This window comes from Anser cygnoides, chromosome 2, assembly GCF_040182565.1.
Source record: "Anser cygnoides isolate HZ-2024a breed goose chromosome 2, Taihu_goose_T2T_genome, whole genome shotgun sequence".
Lineage (NCBI taxonomy): Eukaryota > Metazoa > Chordata > Aves > Anseriformes > Anatidae > Anser > Anser cygnoides.
The window spans coordinates 72,547,376-72,567,225 of NC_089874.1; the positions used below are offsets into that span (position 1 = coordinate 72,547,376).

A 19,850-nucleotide genomic window follows, 5' to 3' on the forward strand; every position below is an offset into this window, starting at 1 on the left:
TTACAAAAACTTCCCACACTTATCTTGAAAAAAATGTTAAAACCAAAGTGTAGGCAATATTACATAAAGACAGTGTTCTGCCAGTATGTCTGAGTGAGTGGGATGGAGTGAGGAAAGAGGAGAGTCAACTGGCAGTACTGACGCAAAATTCTCACTTGAAAATGCACTGATCTGAACAGTGGGTATTTAAATTTATTTGAAGAAAGCACTGACCCATGTTTCTATTCAACAGCTGTTCTATGTTGGAATATTCTTCAGTGTCAAATAAGAAAGAGAAACGAACAGCAAAGAAATTGACATATCGACAAGGTCTGCGTATCTCAGCATGCAATGACAACATTTAAAAAACACATTATGGGATCTCCACAGACACACACCAGTGTATCATTTGGGTGTAAAGCTCGGAGTTTGAGATACTAGAAACTTCCCAAGGCTTCTGTATTAGTATAAAAATAGGCACAAGAATGGGGCCCACCCCTTGTTTCACTCGAGATTTGAGTCTTCAATACCAGAAAGAAAACAAGTCATCTCTGCGCTTGAGAAGTCAATATTTACAGTTCAGAAGGTAAAACATTTGGTTAAGGCAATAGTCTTTGGTGTAGGTTATTAAACCCTCACCTTCAAGTATAGCACAAGTATTTTGTACTCAAAGTTAATCACAAAGATACTGTCTTCAGCAGAAAGCACCTTCAAAAGACACAAAACATCTAACTGCACCAGCTTTTTTCCCACATCAGAACAGCTCACTGACAAGTAAAAATACATCATTAATAAGGATGAATTAATAAGGATGAATGATTAATTCACCCTTGAGCTGGCTCATGACTTCATCTCCTTCACAATGCACTACTGAAATTTATCACACAAAGCAATCTCAAGTATTTTAACTGCCGAGTCAAGTCGTGAGACAAATATTTTACTACCTGTATTCTACTTTCTCTGCCCAAGTTTGAAGGAAAAGCAGAGTGCCAATTGTAGCTGTGCCTTTCACTCAGGCAGCAGGTCATGCACAACATCAGCATAGTACCAGGCTTAGATAATCAGACAAAAACTCTCTTTCTCTCAACTTCTGCTCAGAGAAGTCTTACCTTATACTGCCAGGTTTCTTCACTGCTCATCAAAATACTGGGAAGAGTAATACTGGGAAGAGGTAGAGCCATGCACACACCATGAGAAGGGAGTGAGAAGCTGGACAAGAACAATTGTGTGGAGCTCTCCATACCTGCCTTCACCTCTGAACACTCTAAGCAAGCTTAGGGGAAAACTGGGAACTGAAGATAAGGCAGTGTTGTGACTACTCCTGCTCCCTTAACAGGCTTTGTATGCAGCATGGAGATTGGGGCAGAGAAGATACCTTGCAGCTATCTGCAGGACTAAAAGCAGTGTCTCCAACCTCGAGTGCTAGCAGTAATCGTGCACCTATAGAGCAGATGCACCATTCTGGTGGCAGATTGGCTTGCAATCTGCTCTGCCTTGAAATCTCCTCTTACCTGTATGAGACCGCATATGTCGTGTCAAATCTTGCAGGGACCAGAAACGCTTGTTGCACACAGTACAGACTTTCTTTCTTTTGTCTGCTTTTGCAGTACTCTTAGCCCCATCAGTCTTTGGTTTTTTGTCATCACTGCTCTTCTCAGTGGACTTTCTCTCTGTGCCTTCCCCCTCAGAGATGCTTTCGCTCTCTTCATTCTCCTTTCCTGTTGCCTCACAGTCCACAGGAGACTCCACTACCTTCAAGTCCATCGGAGACTCTTCCTGCTCAAGACCAGAGTCCTGCATCAAGGGAGCTCCTGCATCATCCTGGATGCTTTTGCTTTCATCCTCACTGCTCCTTTCATCCTTTCTGTCCTCACGAATGTGGGCCTTTTTGTGACGGCTAAGAGTGCCAGCAAACTTGAAGGTTTTGCCACAAACATCACAGGCATGTTTCTTTTCAGTCTGAGAACTGCTGCCTATGCTCTGGTCACTCTCTGCCAGCTTGAAGTCCATTAATTTGCTGGCAAAATTGAGGTCAAGACTTTTGTTACTTACAGAATCTTCTTCAGGGCCCTCTTCATATTCATCTGCTTTTTCTTCAGCATCCTCTTCTGCCGGAGGAGAGTCAGCCTTTTGCTCCTCCTTGGGGCTGCACTCAATCCCTGGTAGCTCTGCTGCTTCCTCTGGCTGTTCCTTCTCGCAGGAGGTCAGGTCCAAGACTTCGTTTCCTGTGGCGGGTGTCTCCGCATCAGACTGACTGTCTGCAAGCAAACAGAGAGAAGCTTTCAGTGGGATGCCCTCCACTGACTCACAGCTATCAGCGGTAAGGCTTCACATGGACCCACGAGCAGCAGTGCTGATCAAGTGTCCCAACATCTGCTTCTCTTATCTGTGACCCAGGCCAGTAACTTACAGCTGAAGAGAGACCAAAACACCACAGAACCCAATTAACAAGATGATTAAAAATCTGTAATAAGATACTTTCTTTTCCAAAATACACACACATTCATGGCAGTTTCTTGAAGTGTGTTGTAATTGCTTTTACAAGAGAACACAAAATGCTGAGACACTGAAGATGAGTTTAGGTCACTGCTGTTACAAATATGCTGTATCAGAGACACATGGATGTAGTATTTATAAACTCACGTATGAAATATGGGTATAGGCTGAAGTAACACACGTATGTAACACATGTAACACATGTATTAATCTAACTGATAAACTATAAGTAGTGATAAATGTTTTTCCAGGGGAATGTAAAGGCCTCATGCAAGCAATCAGTACAATTAAATGTTGAAGATTATCACACACATTAACACAGAGGATAGTTAAAAAATTGGGTATACATCCTATAGGCAAAAGGTGCAGAAGTTTGTCTCCATGTGAGTATTTGATGCATGCTTGTTGTTACATTGATACCACCTGGAATCAAAATATTAAGTCAAGATGCAGTAATAGGCGACATCCTTTGCTGTTTCACCATTCATTCCCCCAACTAAAAAGCAAAACACACCTAAAATGTCCACCTTAATGACATCCTCCATGACCCTATCAGTTTGCAGCATTACCATTGCTGAGGACATAACATGTTCAAAAAATATAACACACGTAAGGTGAACAAAGGGGCAGAGCTGCACCTCTCCCAAGCTCTATACAAATAGTGTACGTGTAAATAGGAAATAAGCTGGACTGGATCTGAATGCTAAAGCTGACAGTGATGCACGGCATGTAACTGCATACCCCACTTTCCAGTGGCCGTTCCAGGACATGAGCTTAGCAAGTCATGCTCTCTGAAAGTTGAAACTTCCCTTGTTTTAAGTCATCCCCCCACCTCCTTCTTGTCGACAGCACGCAGCCAAGGCACCACACAACTTAACAGTCATTTCAGCATTTATCTGCGAGTCCAGTACCTGCTTAATTCCTACAGGGGGTTTAGAAACTATAGAAGAGCAGTGGACTTAAAACCTGCATTTGACACAGCACAATGTGTACTTGTCTCTAAATTGCATGGATTTCCTATTAGGGGCTTTTTTCATAAGCAAGGAGTAATTGCAGAAGGTATGAAGGTAGTTCTCAGACACTTAGTAGTCCAAATGTAGTCTTGCAGTGTAACTTGCATTGACCCCACCTCCTTGCAAAAGTGACAATCAATGGCCATTAAACAAATGCCAAAGCTAAGCAACATTTCCAGATTGTGAACTATCACTTAATACAGCATAATCCATGATACGCTGTCTCTTGGGGGTTTGGAGGGGAGAAGTGACCTGTCAAAAAAATAATCTCACCTTTTAATCAAAACAGATCAGTTTACATAGACAGTGGATTACACAAAAGCATTCGACGAAGTTCATTGCTCATCTAATTATCTACCCATTAAAACTTGCAACTGAGCTGTAATCTGTGTATAATGCTGGAGAGTTTGAGGATGTGGGCATCTGAAAACAAAGGTCACCTACAGGTGCCTTACAAATCTGCATTTGAATTCTGTGTTTTGACTCGTTGCTTCTTTTTTGGATAAATTAAGACAAAAAATTAAAGTTATTATAAACTGCAAGAGGTAATTTCTAAAAATCCAGCTGAAATCCCAAAGCGTAATAATTAAGGGGCAGCACTGCTTTACAACCAGAGAAATGTGAGACTGGCACGTATGAGAAGCAGGGGGCACACAAAGCATTCTTGGTTATGTGCAGGCAGCAGGATCTTGTGGCTGATGCTGCAGGCAAGAGAGCGAAACCAGAACCCAAACTCAGGCCACCTCCATGCAGGGAAAATGTTTTTTTTTTGTTTGTTTGTTTTTTTAAACAAACAAACAAACAAACAGAGGAAGCAGCACTCCTGTGGGTTCCTGGCCTGCTGCCTTCTTACACACGCAGCATTTCGGGGGCAGGAACAGCCCATCTGTGTCTCCCTAGGAATGCCTCATCTTGGCCCAAGAGTTTAGATGAAAGGAAGGATTAATGATGAGCCATGTGACTCCATGATGCTGCTGAAAAGGTCCTTGTCCTTGTCCCTGGCCACCGACTCCTGCCCCAACCCTTACATGGTCCTAACACTCACAGAACCACACAGTCAGCAGGGTCTTTTCTACACCGACACGGATTTAGGTTGGACTGAAGTGACCCCAGAACCACTGCTCCAAGAGAGAAGGGAAACAAGGGGGAAAGGAGCATCCTCGCCAGCAGCCTTTGGTTGCTACCATCACCAAGACATATCGATGAATGATGGACACAAAAAAAACCAAACTGGTGTGGCAAAGTGTGCTGCGGCACGGAGATCCTGAAGTAATACCAATGGAAAGCACCCAAATGGATGCTGCACACCCAGTGCTGGTGCTTCAGCTCCAGGCCTCAGCAAGGTGAGGTCCACAGGTCGAGGTCAGGAAACGCTCCTCTGAGGGTATGTGCAATAGACCAAATTAAAACTGCAAGCAAAGCAAGGAGGAGGGTTTTACTGCGAAGCAAGGCATTAAAGGCTGTTAGGATGGAGATGGGTAAAGAGTGTGAGGAGACCAAGATAGATGGAGCTCCTCTTCTGTCACGCCAACAGCCATGCTTTGCAATTCTTTGCTGACCAAACACAAGACAGTGAATGCAGAGTAAGTTGACTTTTCAGACAGGAAATATTGGGAGCAATGTTAAGGAGGGGAATATGCGCCAGTAGCACTCAAGGAAGAGCAAGCTCAGACTGGAAGGCTTTGTTTTAAATCCCTCAAATGCAAAAGCCTTACCAACTTTTAAGTTTAACATTTTGCTTATCAGGCGCAATTTTCCACTTTTCCCCTTATTTTCCCTAACCTTTCCTTGTCCTGCTTACTCCATCTACTTTTTTCTAGCCTCTGTACCCTTCTCAGCTGTTATTCTCTTCTTGTGCGGCTGACCCACGGTTACATTTTCATGTGGGAGAGAGAGGCTCTGAGGGACAGGCAGTCCACAGGTAAGCCATGCTGCCTTACCAGTACAGACAAACGGATGAGGCTGACACCGAGAAAAGGAATGTGAAGTTTCAACACCACACATTCAGGAAGGGCAAAGACTTGAGACGCTGGCAGCACAGACACACACATGCTTGGTCTTCCAAAACTGGCTCACCACCACTGAATAAACACATTCAAAATTCAGGTACGGACTTAGCCAGGAACACGTTAACATGTGTACGTGTTTGGGTGAGTGCTCTTCCTTCTTACCTGCACCAACCAGACCTACTGTTTTCCGTGTCAAGGAAGAGTTTCACAGGCCCCTTATGACACTTCATGCATATCGTAAAATAGCAGCTCCCGACTAGTTGAGCTGCTCTGTGGTTACCCCCAACCTGCACGGTTGGTTTCACAGCTGGTAAAAAAGCGACTTGCTTTGCACAAAACCTGACTCTTTGGGGATGCATGAGAAATCAGCCCTGCTCTGCTGCAGACAAACTGGAAGAGCAGCACAGGAGCTGGGAAGGTGTGTGGGAGAGACGACTGTTGTGAGGACAGCCTCGCCAGGTGCCTGGGCTGGCATTCCTGTCACAGTGCAAGAGACACTGCTCTGTCTGCTCCTGCAGAGCTGAGGCCTGGCCTACGCTGACAGCCTTTCCCCATTTACATGCATACTGGTAGCAACAGAAAACCTTGCTGGCCACAAGAAGACTAGGTTATTTTACACAGAAAGAAGGATTTTGACCGAGCTTTCAGATCTGGGCAAACACCCCTGCAAAAAGCCCATGCTCCTCTCAGACGGGTCATTCCTATTTCCAGAATCAGTGGCTCCCAGATTTTGCTGATTTACAGTGCCGAGCAACCACATGCAGGCAGAGAGGAAGGCAAGTTGCACAGGAAAGGCCTGCTCTTTCTATCACCCTTTTCCTATTCACCATTCACTAAGGCTGTAAAATGCTTTCCAGTCTGCTTTTTATCCTGCAGGTACTCACAGCTGGCAAGTGCAAGAGCAGAGAGCTGCCCTTGCAAAAGCCCCTACAGAGCACACAACCTTGTCCTGGCTGACCACGTTTGTGTTGCTTCTCTGAGGCGAGGAAATGAAGGTGGCACAGTTTCACGGAGTCAAAGAGTTGTGACACAGGAGCCAAAGAAGATGGGAGACGTAAGAGAGGGAGTGGACAGGCGGGGAGGTGAGGCCACAGGGAGGCGGCCATGTGAAGCTGCAGCTCGGCTGCTGCCTCTTCAGCTTCTGGGAAAAAACAAACTTCTCAGGAGATATATTCATAAGCAAAACCTCAAGGACTCCATCTGAGAATGCAAAAACTTTTCCTACTGCATGAAAGAAACCACTATATAGCTGTAGCCAAAATCACTTTTTCCTTCAAACTGTGGCAAGAAAAGACTTTTGCTGAAGTCTATTTACAATTCAAGCTGCAATTTTAAGTCGGTCTATTCAGAACAGTCCACTTTGTCTTTTAGAGGTGGCAAGCAAGAAACAAAACAAGGAGTAAACTGCTTTCCTGCATACACAAACAAAATTATCAAGAGAGACACACTGAACATGGAAAGTTTCAGATAAAAGAGCAGATAGAGATCAAGGTGGGGAGTCTGCTGGTTTGGTTCTGTTTTCCTGTGTGTTTTTTTTCCTTGGAACTAAGGTGGAATAGAGAGTAGAGCTTGAGATACTGAGGAGTTATTAGATAAAACAGGGTGTTGTAGTGGAAACGATTTGGGGACTTTAAAGCAAGTGTTTATTGCCAAACACTCCTGACATCCCAAGAGAAATGTCAGCAAACCCATCACATAAATAATGCTCAAAACTGGAGCAGACAGAGCACTGGAAATGAATGTTGGACAAGCAGCTGGCATTACCAGTCGGATGAGCCAATGACTTACTATTTTTCCTATGTTAACTGAAATAACCCCAGCTTTTTCTTTTTTTTATTATTTTACAATAGGCCCAGCCACCACTAGGTGGTAGCAGCTTAGTAAGTTTGGTACTTTTTATGAACTTGCACCCTGCTGCTCTTCTACCCACAATTTGGAGAACATCTTTCCAACCTGCAGTCACCTTGCAAAAACATGGGGGCTATCTTTGTCCATTTTTATTGTAAACACTCTAACATTTAGCCACCTTCATTACAACACATTAAATCATACACAAAGTTAAATATTTAATTTGCCCATGGTTGAGGGATCTTCGTTCATATCTTGGAAATTAAAAAATTAAAGATAGAAAAGGACTTTTTAAAGTAAAGGGAACTAAACACATCTGGGGAAAAAGGAGAGAACCAAAACTGGAAAGGGGTTATTAAATGAAACAGCTGGTTGAAACTAATACCCTGGAGAACAGATGAAGAGCACAATGATGTTTGCCTTTTACACAAGCTGGGATCCCCCGGTACCTTCAAGTGAGCAGTTCAAGTCACCAACACAAACAAAGGCATTCAGGACCAGATCTGACTGCACCTAGCAAGTGGAAATCTGCACTGAACTGGGGGAAAAAAGGCCAGAGACTTTCAGTTCACAGTGAATTCTCCTGTTTATCAGAAAGGCAGTTTTATGTAAAGCTGGCAATACACTCAGGAAGTTATATATCATGTCCTCAGTATCTTCTACACAACAGCTCTAGCATTCAGTCCAACTTCATGGCTCTTCTGTTTGCCACTCACTCCTGCTCTAAGCAACTCTTGCTTTGCCGTGAGCCACAGCTCTGGAGTGGCTGTTAAACTTTGTCTGACAGAAAATGCAGTTTCAAGCCCTTTGTCCTCTAGGAAATAACCACAAATGTAGTTCAGAGGTACAGACAACTATGACAGTTTGGAAAAACAAAAAGTCCTCCGCTATAACCAGGGCTCACATGATTTCTGTGGTGATCACAGAGTGGCAGATTTCTAGAGCAAAGATGAATTCTGCTAAAGACTAATCGGAAAATTCACTGTTGAGCATACTTACTTCGTAAATATTTGCCTAGTTAGCACAGAGCAGTTGTTTTTGACTCTCTCACATCAGAAGCAAGCTCTTTAAAGAAAGTGATCTTTCCTTAGGAAAGTGTCTTTCTGAATTATGTAACAGATAATCCCTTACCCCATTCCCATCCCACATCTCACCTCCATCGACTACATTTTGTCACAAGAAAGGAGCATTCAGAAGGGCCTAAGGAGGCGAGGGCAGGCTTGCTTTAACATGATGAAAGTGGGCGATTCACTAAATTGCTCCACCGTACAGCTGCAGCACTCTGCCCTGGCCCGAGCGCTGTGAGCCACCCCTCCTGGATTAGATACTCTCCTCCTGTGTCACGAGCTGTCGTCAGGCTGCTCCTTCTGCTCCACCAAGCAAGGACACGCATGAGCCCCATCGCTTACACACATTGCCCGACTCCTATTCAAAGCCACCATCCTGTTTTTCCTTTCGTTTTAAAGCAAGACCAAAAGAAGCCCTCTATAAACTTGTTCCCAATGACACTCTATTGAATTGTGCGTCCTGTCTTACACCTCACCTTAAAGCTTTCCTCTCCACTTCCTTTAGGGCAGACCAAATGCCTCCCAAGCATCTCCCCTCATTCCCTTTCCTTTCAGCATACAGTGCAATCTGGACTATGGTTCACTTGCAGGTCTAGCCTTCACAGGGCTTCTCCTGTGATTCCCAACCACAACGCTCACCCAGAACGAAAAGAGAAATTACCCCTTTTAAACCGAGCCACAGCATCAAATTGTAATTTACTTCCACTGATTCTGAAATCCATTTTGCTTGGATGGTGGAGGAAGACCACAGGTCCAAAGCTGCTGAATGATTCTGGCCTGTGATTAAACACCAGCTGGTGAAGCCTGCTAGAAACACTCAGCCGTGCTACAAAGTGCACGCGGTAATGCTACCAGCACAGGAGCTGGGCTCCTTTCTTGCTTTCTGAAGCTGCTATTTGAAGACACAAAGCGTTTGATAGCAAAGCCAATTTCAACAGCATCCGTCTCCAGCGCCTCCCAAGCGATGCTGCCAGCTCCACGCCTCGGCTGCATCAATGTGCTCTTTTTAGGGCTGCACCGCGAGCCGGATCCAGGAACTGATCTCAGACTGCTGGTCCCTCCCCTTGCCCTTTTCATTTTTTTGGGCAGCTAGGTCAGTTACAGCTGTGGGGATGAACAGTTGGGAACAGGTCGAGCCAGTACGGTGGCGAAGTGCTTTGTGTTATCCAACCGTGGCCCAGGGCTCTGTCTACTGGGGGCAGGTCGAACCACTCTGACCAGCCCAGCACTGTCTGCACAAGCACTAAGAACAACATTTACCCTCCACCAACATCCTGCACATCCTACGTGTCACCCCAGCACTCGTCAGAGCGGCTTTAGGAAGGCTTTCCCTGCCGTCAGCATCCCTTTGGCTAGAAGGGAAGCTCCCACCAGACCCCGTTAGGGCGCTGCTGCTTCATCCCACCATAAAGATTGTCGCAGAGCGCTTCCTGCAGACTTTTGTTCTGCGAGGGGATCATGTTATAACATGAGTCTTCCTCTCTCAGGCTGCAACCATCTGTTGTCTGCATGGGCAGGATCAGCCCACGTGACACCTGGATACTGTGCTGCACCAACAGCCCGTAACTGCGCCGGGCCGTTAGCATGGTAACGAGACAACCTCGTCCTTCGTGGTAGGCAGGAGCAAATCACGTCGCAACATGCCTCCAGCACAGCAGATTTTACTGCCAGACTAGTACCGAGACCTGAAAGACTGTGTCTGAATCACTGCAATGCAACCTGCCATAATAAAAGGAAGAGAAAGGATGAGAGAGGCTGTGAGGACGGCACGCTTTTCCGAACAAACTTCCTGCTGCTTTTAGATTTGTTACTTCAACAAATCTTCTGTGAAACCTACTCAGAGTGACACACAGCTGCCCTGCCTCTCTCGGAGGTGACTCCTTTGTGCAGGCATTTTCCAGGGAAGGGACGTGTACCACCTTCTGCCAAGCTTCCTTCGTACATTGATTCCATTCAGCCAGCACAGAAAAACACTGAATTACTGCACCCACCCATGGCTTCATGTCAGCTCGCCCCTTCTTCTAAATGCCACTCACTTGCCTACAAAAAAGCTTTGTGTGATCTGACAGTTGGTCTCCTTTATTGCAAAACTCTCAAAAGATGACAGGTGAGTTTCGGTGCAGACAAATTTAAAGTAAAAAATATCTAGAAAAAGTAATCTAAACCATGCCTATGTGATGCTGAAGGTGGTACAGGCAGTATGTTTAGGCAGGAGGTCTCAGAGCCATCTCTCAGAGTTCCCCAGGATCACTGGCTTGGCCTACATCAGCAGCCAAAATAAAGCCAAAAAAACACTGGGTATCACAAGCAACGGTATTGAAAGCAAGACAAAGGGTGTCCCTTTGCTGAGGTGTAAAGGCCTGGTGTGCCCTCATTTCAGGTTGTGCATGTAGTTCTGGTCTCAGTGCCACAAGAAGGACATAGCTGGGATGCAGAAGGCACAGAGCAAACCTGATCCAAGCGATGGGGCAGCTGCCCTGTGAGGAGCCACCAGAAAGGCTCAAAATCCTCATTTTGGAGGAGAGAAGGGGGTGATATGATTGAGGTCTGCAAATCACAAAGGCAGCAAAGAGAGCAACCAACAGACCTTCAAATCCTGCAGTGCCGGAACAAAGGGAGGCTCTCTGAAGCTTGCAGGGGATCAGCTTAAAAAAATATTTCTTTACACAGCAGATAGTGAACTTCTGGAGCTTGACACCATGTATGTGAGGTCAGAGGCAGACAGCATCAACAGGTTCAGAAAGCAATTGGAGAGACTGACAGAAAGCCGGACCATAAACAGGTACTAACTAAAGGGAGCAGGCAGGGATGTGCCCTCCCAGACGCAACCCTAATGCAGTGGTTGCGGATGCTGGCAGAGCACAAGAGGAACAGACTGCAGGAAGTGGCCAGGCCCACGAGCTCACCCTAAATAGCACATCCTACTGATACCATTGGAGACAGAGTACTCGACTGCATGGACCACTGCTCTAATGCAGCAGGACATTTCTTCCATCTTTACGCTTTGCTTTTCTACAGCACTCAGTACAACTAACACAACTCGGTCTTGCCACTCTGAACAACCTGGGTGAGCTGCCTGTTCTAGGGAGAGATCCAGCATTCCTTTCCTTAGACTGGGGAATAAGCCCGTTTCTCCCCAGGGAGCAGATGGCAATTCCATGTTTGTGCAACTTTTGTTAGATTTGGTAGAAAAGACAACATATTTTTGACATGGGATGGGGGCTCATGACCTGACACAAGAAAACAGTGTGCTTATCTGTGCTTGTAATGTGTAGTAAGAAACCTCCTTGTGTTTTTGTTTTTATTTTTTTTTCTCTTATTTTTCCTCTTTACTGCTTTCTCCCTCCCTTTCTTTCTTGAGTCACCTGGTCAGTAATCTCTGAGACCAGCCTTTCGCAACCAAATTTCATCCTCTTCTGCTCCTGTGCGGGGGAAAAAATTCCCTAGTCAAAGTTGACCTGCTACAACAAGCTCATTGCAAGCTTTTCAATAACAGGTCATCTCCCGAGATATTTATCACATGTTTGAATTTTACACAACTTCTATCAAAGCCACTGGGCATTTTCCCATAGACTTCAGTGGAATCAAGCCCCATATATTGAATAAACTATCAATTACTTCCCTACAGGAGAAAGTTTTTCATGTCTGCAATTCATTTAAATGACTAAAACAAGGGAAGGGACTAAGTACAGGACCAGCTGGAAGAAAAGCCAGGATCACACAGTGGAATGAAGGAAGTTGCCCTTCAAGACGTCTCTGTGATGAAGAAAGAGGTTGTGAGGATGGTTAAAAGTAAAAGATCTGCTCCTGTCAAACCTTCCCCCTCTCACCCAAAACCCCTGAACACACACACACATGCACACACACACAAACCCCACGCACCAACCAGCAGCCTCTTTGATATGACATTGTGGGTACTTTTCTCACTTTAATCTTCCACAAGTTGGATCTGTCCTAATTAATGTCTCAACCTGAATGAGGGATTCCCTGTATCTTGCAGACAACTCACATAGGTTGGTTCTTTCTCTTCATTTTCTTCCAGTGTTAACACAACTTTTTAGAAGTGTCAAGGCACTGCTTTTTGTAGGCTTTCAAGTCACTTACTCTTTCTTTTTATATGCCTACTAAATCAACCATAAATCTATGTCTACGAATACCACCACTTTCTGCACTTTTATTTGGCTTTATTCACAATGCAAATACAGAACAGAACTTCAAAGTTCAGCAGAAATCCTTTTGCTTCATGATAGTCCAATTCCTTTCCACATATTTTTTCAAGCATGCAATGACAGGATTAGCTGGGGATTAATTGCTTGAAACTCAACCTGCATCTCAGGTCACAATTTTCTCATATTTTCAGACTTTAAAACTTTTGTATCTACCAAGTATTTGTCATACAGACCAATATCTACAACAGATAAGGTAGTCTTCTTTCCACACAAACATCCCAATTGGAGGTCTCAAAACCCAAACCAAAATCTTGCTTACTGTGCAAACTCCCCCCCACCCCCCAAGTTACATTCCTGTTCCCAAATGGAAACTACACTGCTTTACAAAAATGTCACCTTTAAAGGAACAAAAAAAAATTCAAAAAGCAGTATTCCTTGCTTCCCATATTGTCCCTTAATGGCACCTGCTCTTCTGATAAAATATATAAACTTACTGGAGGGTAATCGAAGCAATTACAGTTAAAATGTAATGTGATTTGCTTTTTTATTATTATCTTTTTACATAAGAATGGTCATGAGTTGGATTAAAATACATCTGCATCTGTGTATTGATGCAGAACTGATTGTAGAACTTGGTTAGCAGCACAGCAAGCCTATTCTAGGCTGGACACTTCATGAAGTCATTCATTTGAAGGGAGTCTTTTTCAAAATAATAGGTCATCTAAACAATCACAGAATGTAAGAAGATCATTCCTTAATTAATATATCTCCTCCCACTGCTGTACTAGTGGAAATGCATTATTGCCATTGCAACGTTGCAAAGAAAAGATGTCTACAATTCTATTTTGACTTGAGTCATAAAAGCAAGGAATAAAAACCCCTCTGATCCTTTTTTAAAACTTGCATCTTCCCATCAGCAGGAAACATTCAGGCTCACAGGTTAGGCATAACTATTCTATTTATTTATTCATTTATTTTGTTTATAGATATTTTTCTGTCCATTTAATTTCTATTATAAGTATTTATTTTGCATGCTTGGCAAGCCAATAGCTATCTTTTTTTTTTCTTTAAAAAAAAAAAAAAGAACCACCTCTGCCATTAAATCTTACCTATTACAAACAATAATGCTGGGCCAAATATGGTCTGGCACAATTGCTCTGAATACAACCTGAAGTGATTCTCTGCAAATAGATTTAAGTTATCTGTAACTAATTAATGACCAAAAAAGACTGTTACTTTCATTTTGTATTGAACCTAGTCTGATTCACATACCATAAAGGCAGCAAAATTAACTGCATCATCTGCAGGGCACATCCTATTTGCTGCTCTGAGAATGAAAAAAGTCAAGAGCAGGAGAGAAAAGCAAGACAGAAAGGCAAGCTGAGTTGAACATAGAAGAGAAAATTAATAAGGCGACATCAAGAGAAAGAAAGCATTAAAAGCAAGTGTTCAAGCATGTTCAAACAAAACACACGTACCATGTTAAACACTGTGTAAAAACAAGCTGTGCCAAATTCCCAGTGCCCCACTTGGTGAGCTTTGCATTAAAATCAAAAACAACAAAGAAGGTGTGTGCTTCCCAGGGAAATGCTTTTGAAGTAAAAAACACACAGCAGTGTTGAGGCAAGACTGAGCAGTGTGAAGGCTTTTATCAGAGACTTTTGGCTGCGCGGAGGATACGGGTTACTGGTAGCAATGTGCATTTGCGCCCTTTCACAAAAGGTAAATGTAACCTTGACACCACATGGAAGGAGTCCTCCATGCTGAAATTTTATTGAACATGAAAGTCATGCTTGCAAAAATCTTTTCACGTCTTACTATAAGGACAGTATTTTAAAACTGGTAATATCTATACTGCTTAAATGCTCAAAATGATGTACCTCTTCCTCAACCACACTCACTCATTAGCTCAGGCCACTTACACAAATTATCCTGAGAGTACCTTCCCTACAAATGGATGGAGCTGGTTCCCACTTCTGAGCTCAAATGACTGCACTGTCCTTCTTACAGCAGCGTACCACAGAAATCTTGGGGCACGGAACAGCCTGACTGCAGTGCTTCGCTACAGACCAGATACCCAGAGCATGCGCTTTGGGAGCAGATCACCAGGACTCCCACGTACCCCACTCACATCAGCTTATCTTGGCCTCTTCCCTCCCCAGGTTAGGGAGCAGCAGTTCAGACAACAAAGTCCGCTTCTTCTCTTTGCAGTAAGATCAGTGACCAAAATCTTTCCTCAACTCCTTTTAAATAATAGAGCTATCTAACAAGTCACTGCTTGTGCCACAGGTGGGGACAGAAGAAGTGCATCCTTCCAGGCCTAAACCTCCTCTACCTTCCTATCTTACCTTTCCCCTTCCCCTCCTGTCAGTCTCATCTATGTTGCTGCCACAGGGGAGCTGCTGTGGACTCCCAGTTTAGAGACAAAGTGCTAGTGTCACCTGAAAGGAGATGCCCCAGGACCAAAGCTAGCTGCAGCGTGGTTCTCCAGCACCAAATCTCCCTCAGCACTGCTCTGATTATAATTAGAAAGAGCTCGCTATTAGCGGTGCCAGCACACACCAGCTTGGATCTGATTAGTGCCACTGCTGTGCCATCACCAAAATCTTGTACCTGCACCGAGGATCCAACCTTGCTACTGCCGCAGTTGTGTGTCCTCCCTGTGGGGATTGCAGCACAGGCTTTCTGAAAGGATGATGTCTCCTTCCAAGCCCAGTTATGGTAGGAGAGGCAGGTTTTACCAGTATAGCTCACGGCCAAGTGCATTTTTCCTGTCTTCATTAAGGGTTTACAGCAGTGCTGCTACCTTGGAAGTCTTCCATAAATAAGCAGGTCAACCCCCTTACTCTGGGCAAAGCCTCCCTTTATTGTTTTCTGTCTCATGAACAGTTCTTCAGTAACGATATATTATTTTTGGAGGGCAGGGTGTTAGAAGACAATTGATAAGAGCAAAGAGCTCTCCTTCACCCCTGCAAGCAAACTGTATGCTTAGTAAGATGACAGAATTTGGTCTATGCAGGCCAGAAAACAATAGCCTCACTGTTGCACAGATACCTTGCAAGTTACATCCTTGTGTCACTCAAAGCAAACTATAATAGGGGCTGCTCCACACCTCAGATTCCTTTTAAACCTCTTAGCTAACTTCTTTACCTTTCCAGGGTTCCCATTTAGGACCAACGTGAATCTGTTGCTTCATGAAAACTCAACTCCCTCAGGGGAAAAAAAAAAAAAAAAAAAAAGGCAATCCTATCTCTTATGAGGGGGTACTAAATTCCCAGAAGCTTCTTACAAATATTCCTTATTTTTACTCTTTACAATGTGAGTTGAGATTGCATAATGAAGAGAATAATATCAACAACTGTGACTGATTTAAAAGGGAGCAATAGCAAGCAACACTTCGTCCTCTTCCTCTCCAAGCAGCATGAGAATCTACTGTTAGGTTATCTGATTATTACAATGTGAGTGGAAAAAGGAGTGGACTTCAAACCGACACAGCATTCAACACACTACTTCCATTACAATGAAGAATGAAGAAGAACCCTAAACCTAGAGCAAATCTTCCTCCCCAGTTCCTCCTTTTGTTTACCCCACAGTTTGAGGTTACTTACTCACCAGCACAATACTAAAGATTCCATACACACCTCCATGCCTCAGGGCGTAAGCCCACCTTTACTTGTATTAACACTAAGAAGAAACATCTCCTAGAGGCAAGCTGCTGCATAATGTTTGGGATGATATTTCTTGCATTCTCCTCCTTTGATCTGTCAAGTAAAAGCCACCACAAGAAAAAAAAATGCTAAACGCTAGATAATTTTCTTTTCCTGCCACAATTCTGTATTTATTTGCTCTCATTTTGATGGGATGTTTTTATCATTACTGAAGTAGACAAACAGCCACTGGATGCAGCCAAACAAACCACGTAAGGCACAATAAAATATTCAACGCACATGTTCACAGTCAAGATGAGACAGTAATAATAGAAAACCTGAAACCAAATTCTTCTTCCATGTACGCTAAGTTACGCCGCTGAAGTCAACTGGGTTTTAGCAGTTTAATTTGCCCCCTTGATACTCAAAGCCACAGAGATTATTCCATTACTCAAAAATTTAACACCACCACAATGCAACTGCAACAGCTGAGGCTTTGCAAAATAACGAAGAATATGATTCAGACATCAGAGAGAGGACAAGACAGGAGGATTCCTCCATGGGGAGACCCTTTAATGAGGAAAATTCTCCGGCTACAGGCCCCCTCCAGGATAAGGCACTCTTACCTGTGTGAGTGAGCATGTGCCGCTGCAGGGAACTTGGCCATGAAAAGACTTGAGGACAGGAAGGACAGGGGATTTTTTGCAGGCAGTCTGAGTAAGCGTTCCTCTTCCCTCTCAGCAGCTTATCTTCGGCAGTTTCCTTTTCATCCTCACTTGTTCCATTTCTGCCACCTTCTTCCTTGAAATTGTCAGTGGACTGCAGAAACGGGCTAAATTTATTAGTGTCTGTGGTAGCCAGCATCTTCTCTATGCTGGCAAACTCCCCACTTGACTCCAGATCCACACCACTGCCCAATTTAGGCTTATTTTTCGTTCCTTTCTTTCTACCTCTTTTCTTAGCCAACCCAGTGTCGGCGATGGGAGACTGCTCCAGATCACACACCTGAGTCAGGTCGCTGGGAAGGCTGGAGTCTCTCTGAATGGCGGTCACGATTGTCACTTTTGCTTTGGTGTTCCCTGATTTGTCACACCCAGTGGAGATGCTCACTGCCTTGGGACTGGCATCTGCAGCCTCAGTTTTCAGCAAAGCAGGAGCAGAAGACACAGATGAAATGATCTGTGCAATGGAAGCCAGCGGTGGCAGCTCTTTAGTTACTGGAGGCTTTGGCAAGAGTGGTTGTGGTGGTGGTTTAGGCCTCAAGGGTCTCAGCAAGGCAGAACTGCCAAGGAGAGCTGGGGAAATGATCGGGACAGTCAAATGCAATGAACCTTTCAGTGGCTGGGGATGTCTGACAGCCCTGTTTTTCTCTGAGTTCCCATTGGTGCCGAAGGCCAGAGGACACTGCTGACAGTTATAGGCTTTATCACTGTTCCCAGAAGAAGCCAGCTCTTGATTCTTGGCTTCACCTGGGACATCGCTATCCTTCTTCAGGGCTTTGGGGATGGACAGGTCAATGGGCTCCATGGAACAATCGTAGAGGGACAGGGGAGAAGAGCCAAAAAGGTTCTCCTGTTTCACTTGCACAGCACTCATGTTTTTGTTCTTCTGAGAGAAATCCAGTGGCTCATCAAAATCCATCGGGAAGTTGCCCGCAGGTTCTAGTTTGATGGGAACGTGAGATGATGTCCCAAGCAGGAAGCCGTTCTGTGGCTCCAGGAAAGGCGTGATGGGCTTGCGGTCCATGTAAGTGCTGTCCTCCAATAAAGGAGCATCTGTGTGGCTCTCCTGGGCGCTGCAGTCCACCGCCAGGATGTAATTCTCAATCTCCCTTTCCTGCACATGCAAGTGCTGCTTGAGGATATGGTGAATGCAATTCCTCTTGGCTGAAAAGGCTGTGCCACACTCCTTGCACTCAAATGGCTTCTTCTTCTGGCAGCCGCTGTGCGTCCTCATGTGGATGCGGAGGGCCCGATAATGCTTCAGGTCCTCGCCACACAGCTTGCACACAGTGTCCGGGGAGCAGAAGGCATCCACCATCTCTGCGGCATTGCTGGTGACATACTCAATGTTCTTCTCTATATCCTTCCTGGTCACTTTGAGGTGCTTCTTTCGCAGGTGCCTCTCACAATTGGCCTTAACTGTGAATGGGTAGTGGCAGATTTTGCAAATATAAGGCCTCTCCCCGCTGTGTGTCCGCAGGTGCCGGATCAGCGCTGCCTTGTCAGCCGCAATGTAGTCACAGATGTTGCACTGGTATGGGGAAATACCCAAGTGAGAACGGATATGAGCTCTCAGGACACCAGAGAAGGCAAACACCTGGTCACAGAAACGGCATGGGTACAAGACTTTTCTCATCGTTGGGGCTTTCTTGTTTGCTGCCCCTGCGATGATGGCTTTGAGGTCCCCTTCCGTCACCTCTTGCTTGATCTTGGCTTCCATGCTCAGAGGTAGGAGAGCTTCAATGATGCTGTCCTGCTCCAGCTGTGTCTTCATCTCGTGCTGAGTTAAAGGCTCTACTTTGGGTTGGAGGAGCAACTGTGAGGAAGGACTTGATTTGGCTCCTGGCTGGGGGAGGTGAGAGTTGGAGGAGGACTCTACCGAGTTCTTGATCAGCCTCAGAGGAGGCGGTGGGAGGCTTGGGCTAATGCAGCCAGGGGAGGCTTGCTGGGCACTGATGAGAGGAGGAGGTGTAGAAGTTGCGACAACTGTTCGGGGCGTTACCAAAGGCTTTGGCTTCAGTGGCGGCATATGCTTGAAAATGGACTGCACGGGGACAGAAGGTGCCTTAGAAAGTGGAGGAAGACTGATTTGAGGAGGAGCGGAAGAAGCCATCTTCAAGATCTGCTGAATGTCTGCCAGTTCAATGGCAGACTCGTTGGAGATGGGTTTTACCACAATACTGCTGTCAGGCTGGATGATAAAACCCTTCTGGAAAGGCTGCAGTGAGAGAAGCTTTATGTTCTCTTTTGTAGGGGGGAGGACTGAAAATGACCCTCCCACAGAGGCAGCTTCCAGGGGAGAGAGGCTGAGCAGGCCAGTGCTGCCGGGTTCCTGAGGTAGGTTACTCTTCAGTGCTCTGAGCCGCATTTCTTGGACCTCGTCTTGTGTATCGTCCTCCTGCTTGACAGGCTTGATGTCTTTGGTGTACTGTAGGCCCAAGGATGCCATGAAGGCTTTCTGGTCTGGGTTCTCGCTGGGTGGGGTCGTGGACTGTGGCTTGTGCTTGTCTCTTCCCTGATCCATCATGTGAGTTTCTGTGTGCAGTTTGAGTGCCGAAAGCATGGGGAATGCCTTGTTACACGACTCGCAAATAAACCGATGGAATTCGCTGATGCACCTTCGCAAATTCGTTTCACACCACACCTGCAAGACATGCAGAAATATTTAGAGTAGACATCTCCATCTGGCAAAGGCACCACATGCTACTGCAAAACTACACCAGTTCACACTCTCTTCTAGTGTCCAAGTTAAGGAGTTTAGAGCAGCCACCATCTAGCTAGCATGGAAACATTACTACTCCACAGCCTTCAGACACCTAAGTGGTGTATCTAGATTAGGGACTGATTCTCCAAAATTTCCCTTCTATAGAGGCAAACTCCTCCAGAGAGCTACTGAGGCT

At 45.0% G+C, this 19,850-nt stretch overlaps 1 protein-coding gene across 11 annotated transcripts in view; it reads right to left on the reverse strand.

Moving 5' to 3' along the window:
- RREB1 (ras responsive element binding protein 1) overlaps window positions 1-19,850 on the reverse strand; it is a 135,210-nt gene that overhangs the window by 16,109 nt on the left and 99,251 nt on the right. For 10 of the 11 annotated variants that reach the window (XM_066992461.1, XM_048072152.2, XM_048072151.2 and 7 more), the window contains 2 exons: window positions 16,855-19,594; window positions 1,491-2,237 (listed from right to left, as the gene is read on the reverse strand). In XM_066992461.1, the coding sequence (XP_066848562.1) occupies window positions 1,491-2,237; window positions 16,855-19,594 (3,487 nt within the window). The remainder of the gene's footprint in view (window positions 1-1,490; window positions 2,238-16,854; window positions 19,595-19,850) is intronic. The other variant, XM_066992463.1, reaches the window with a different exon arrangement.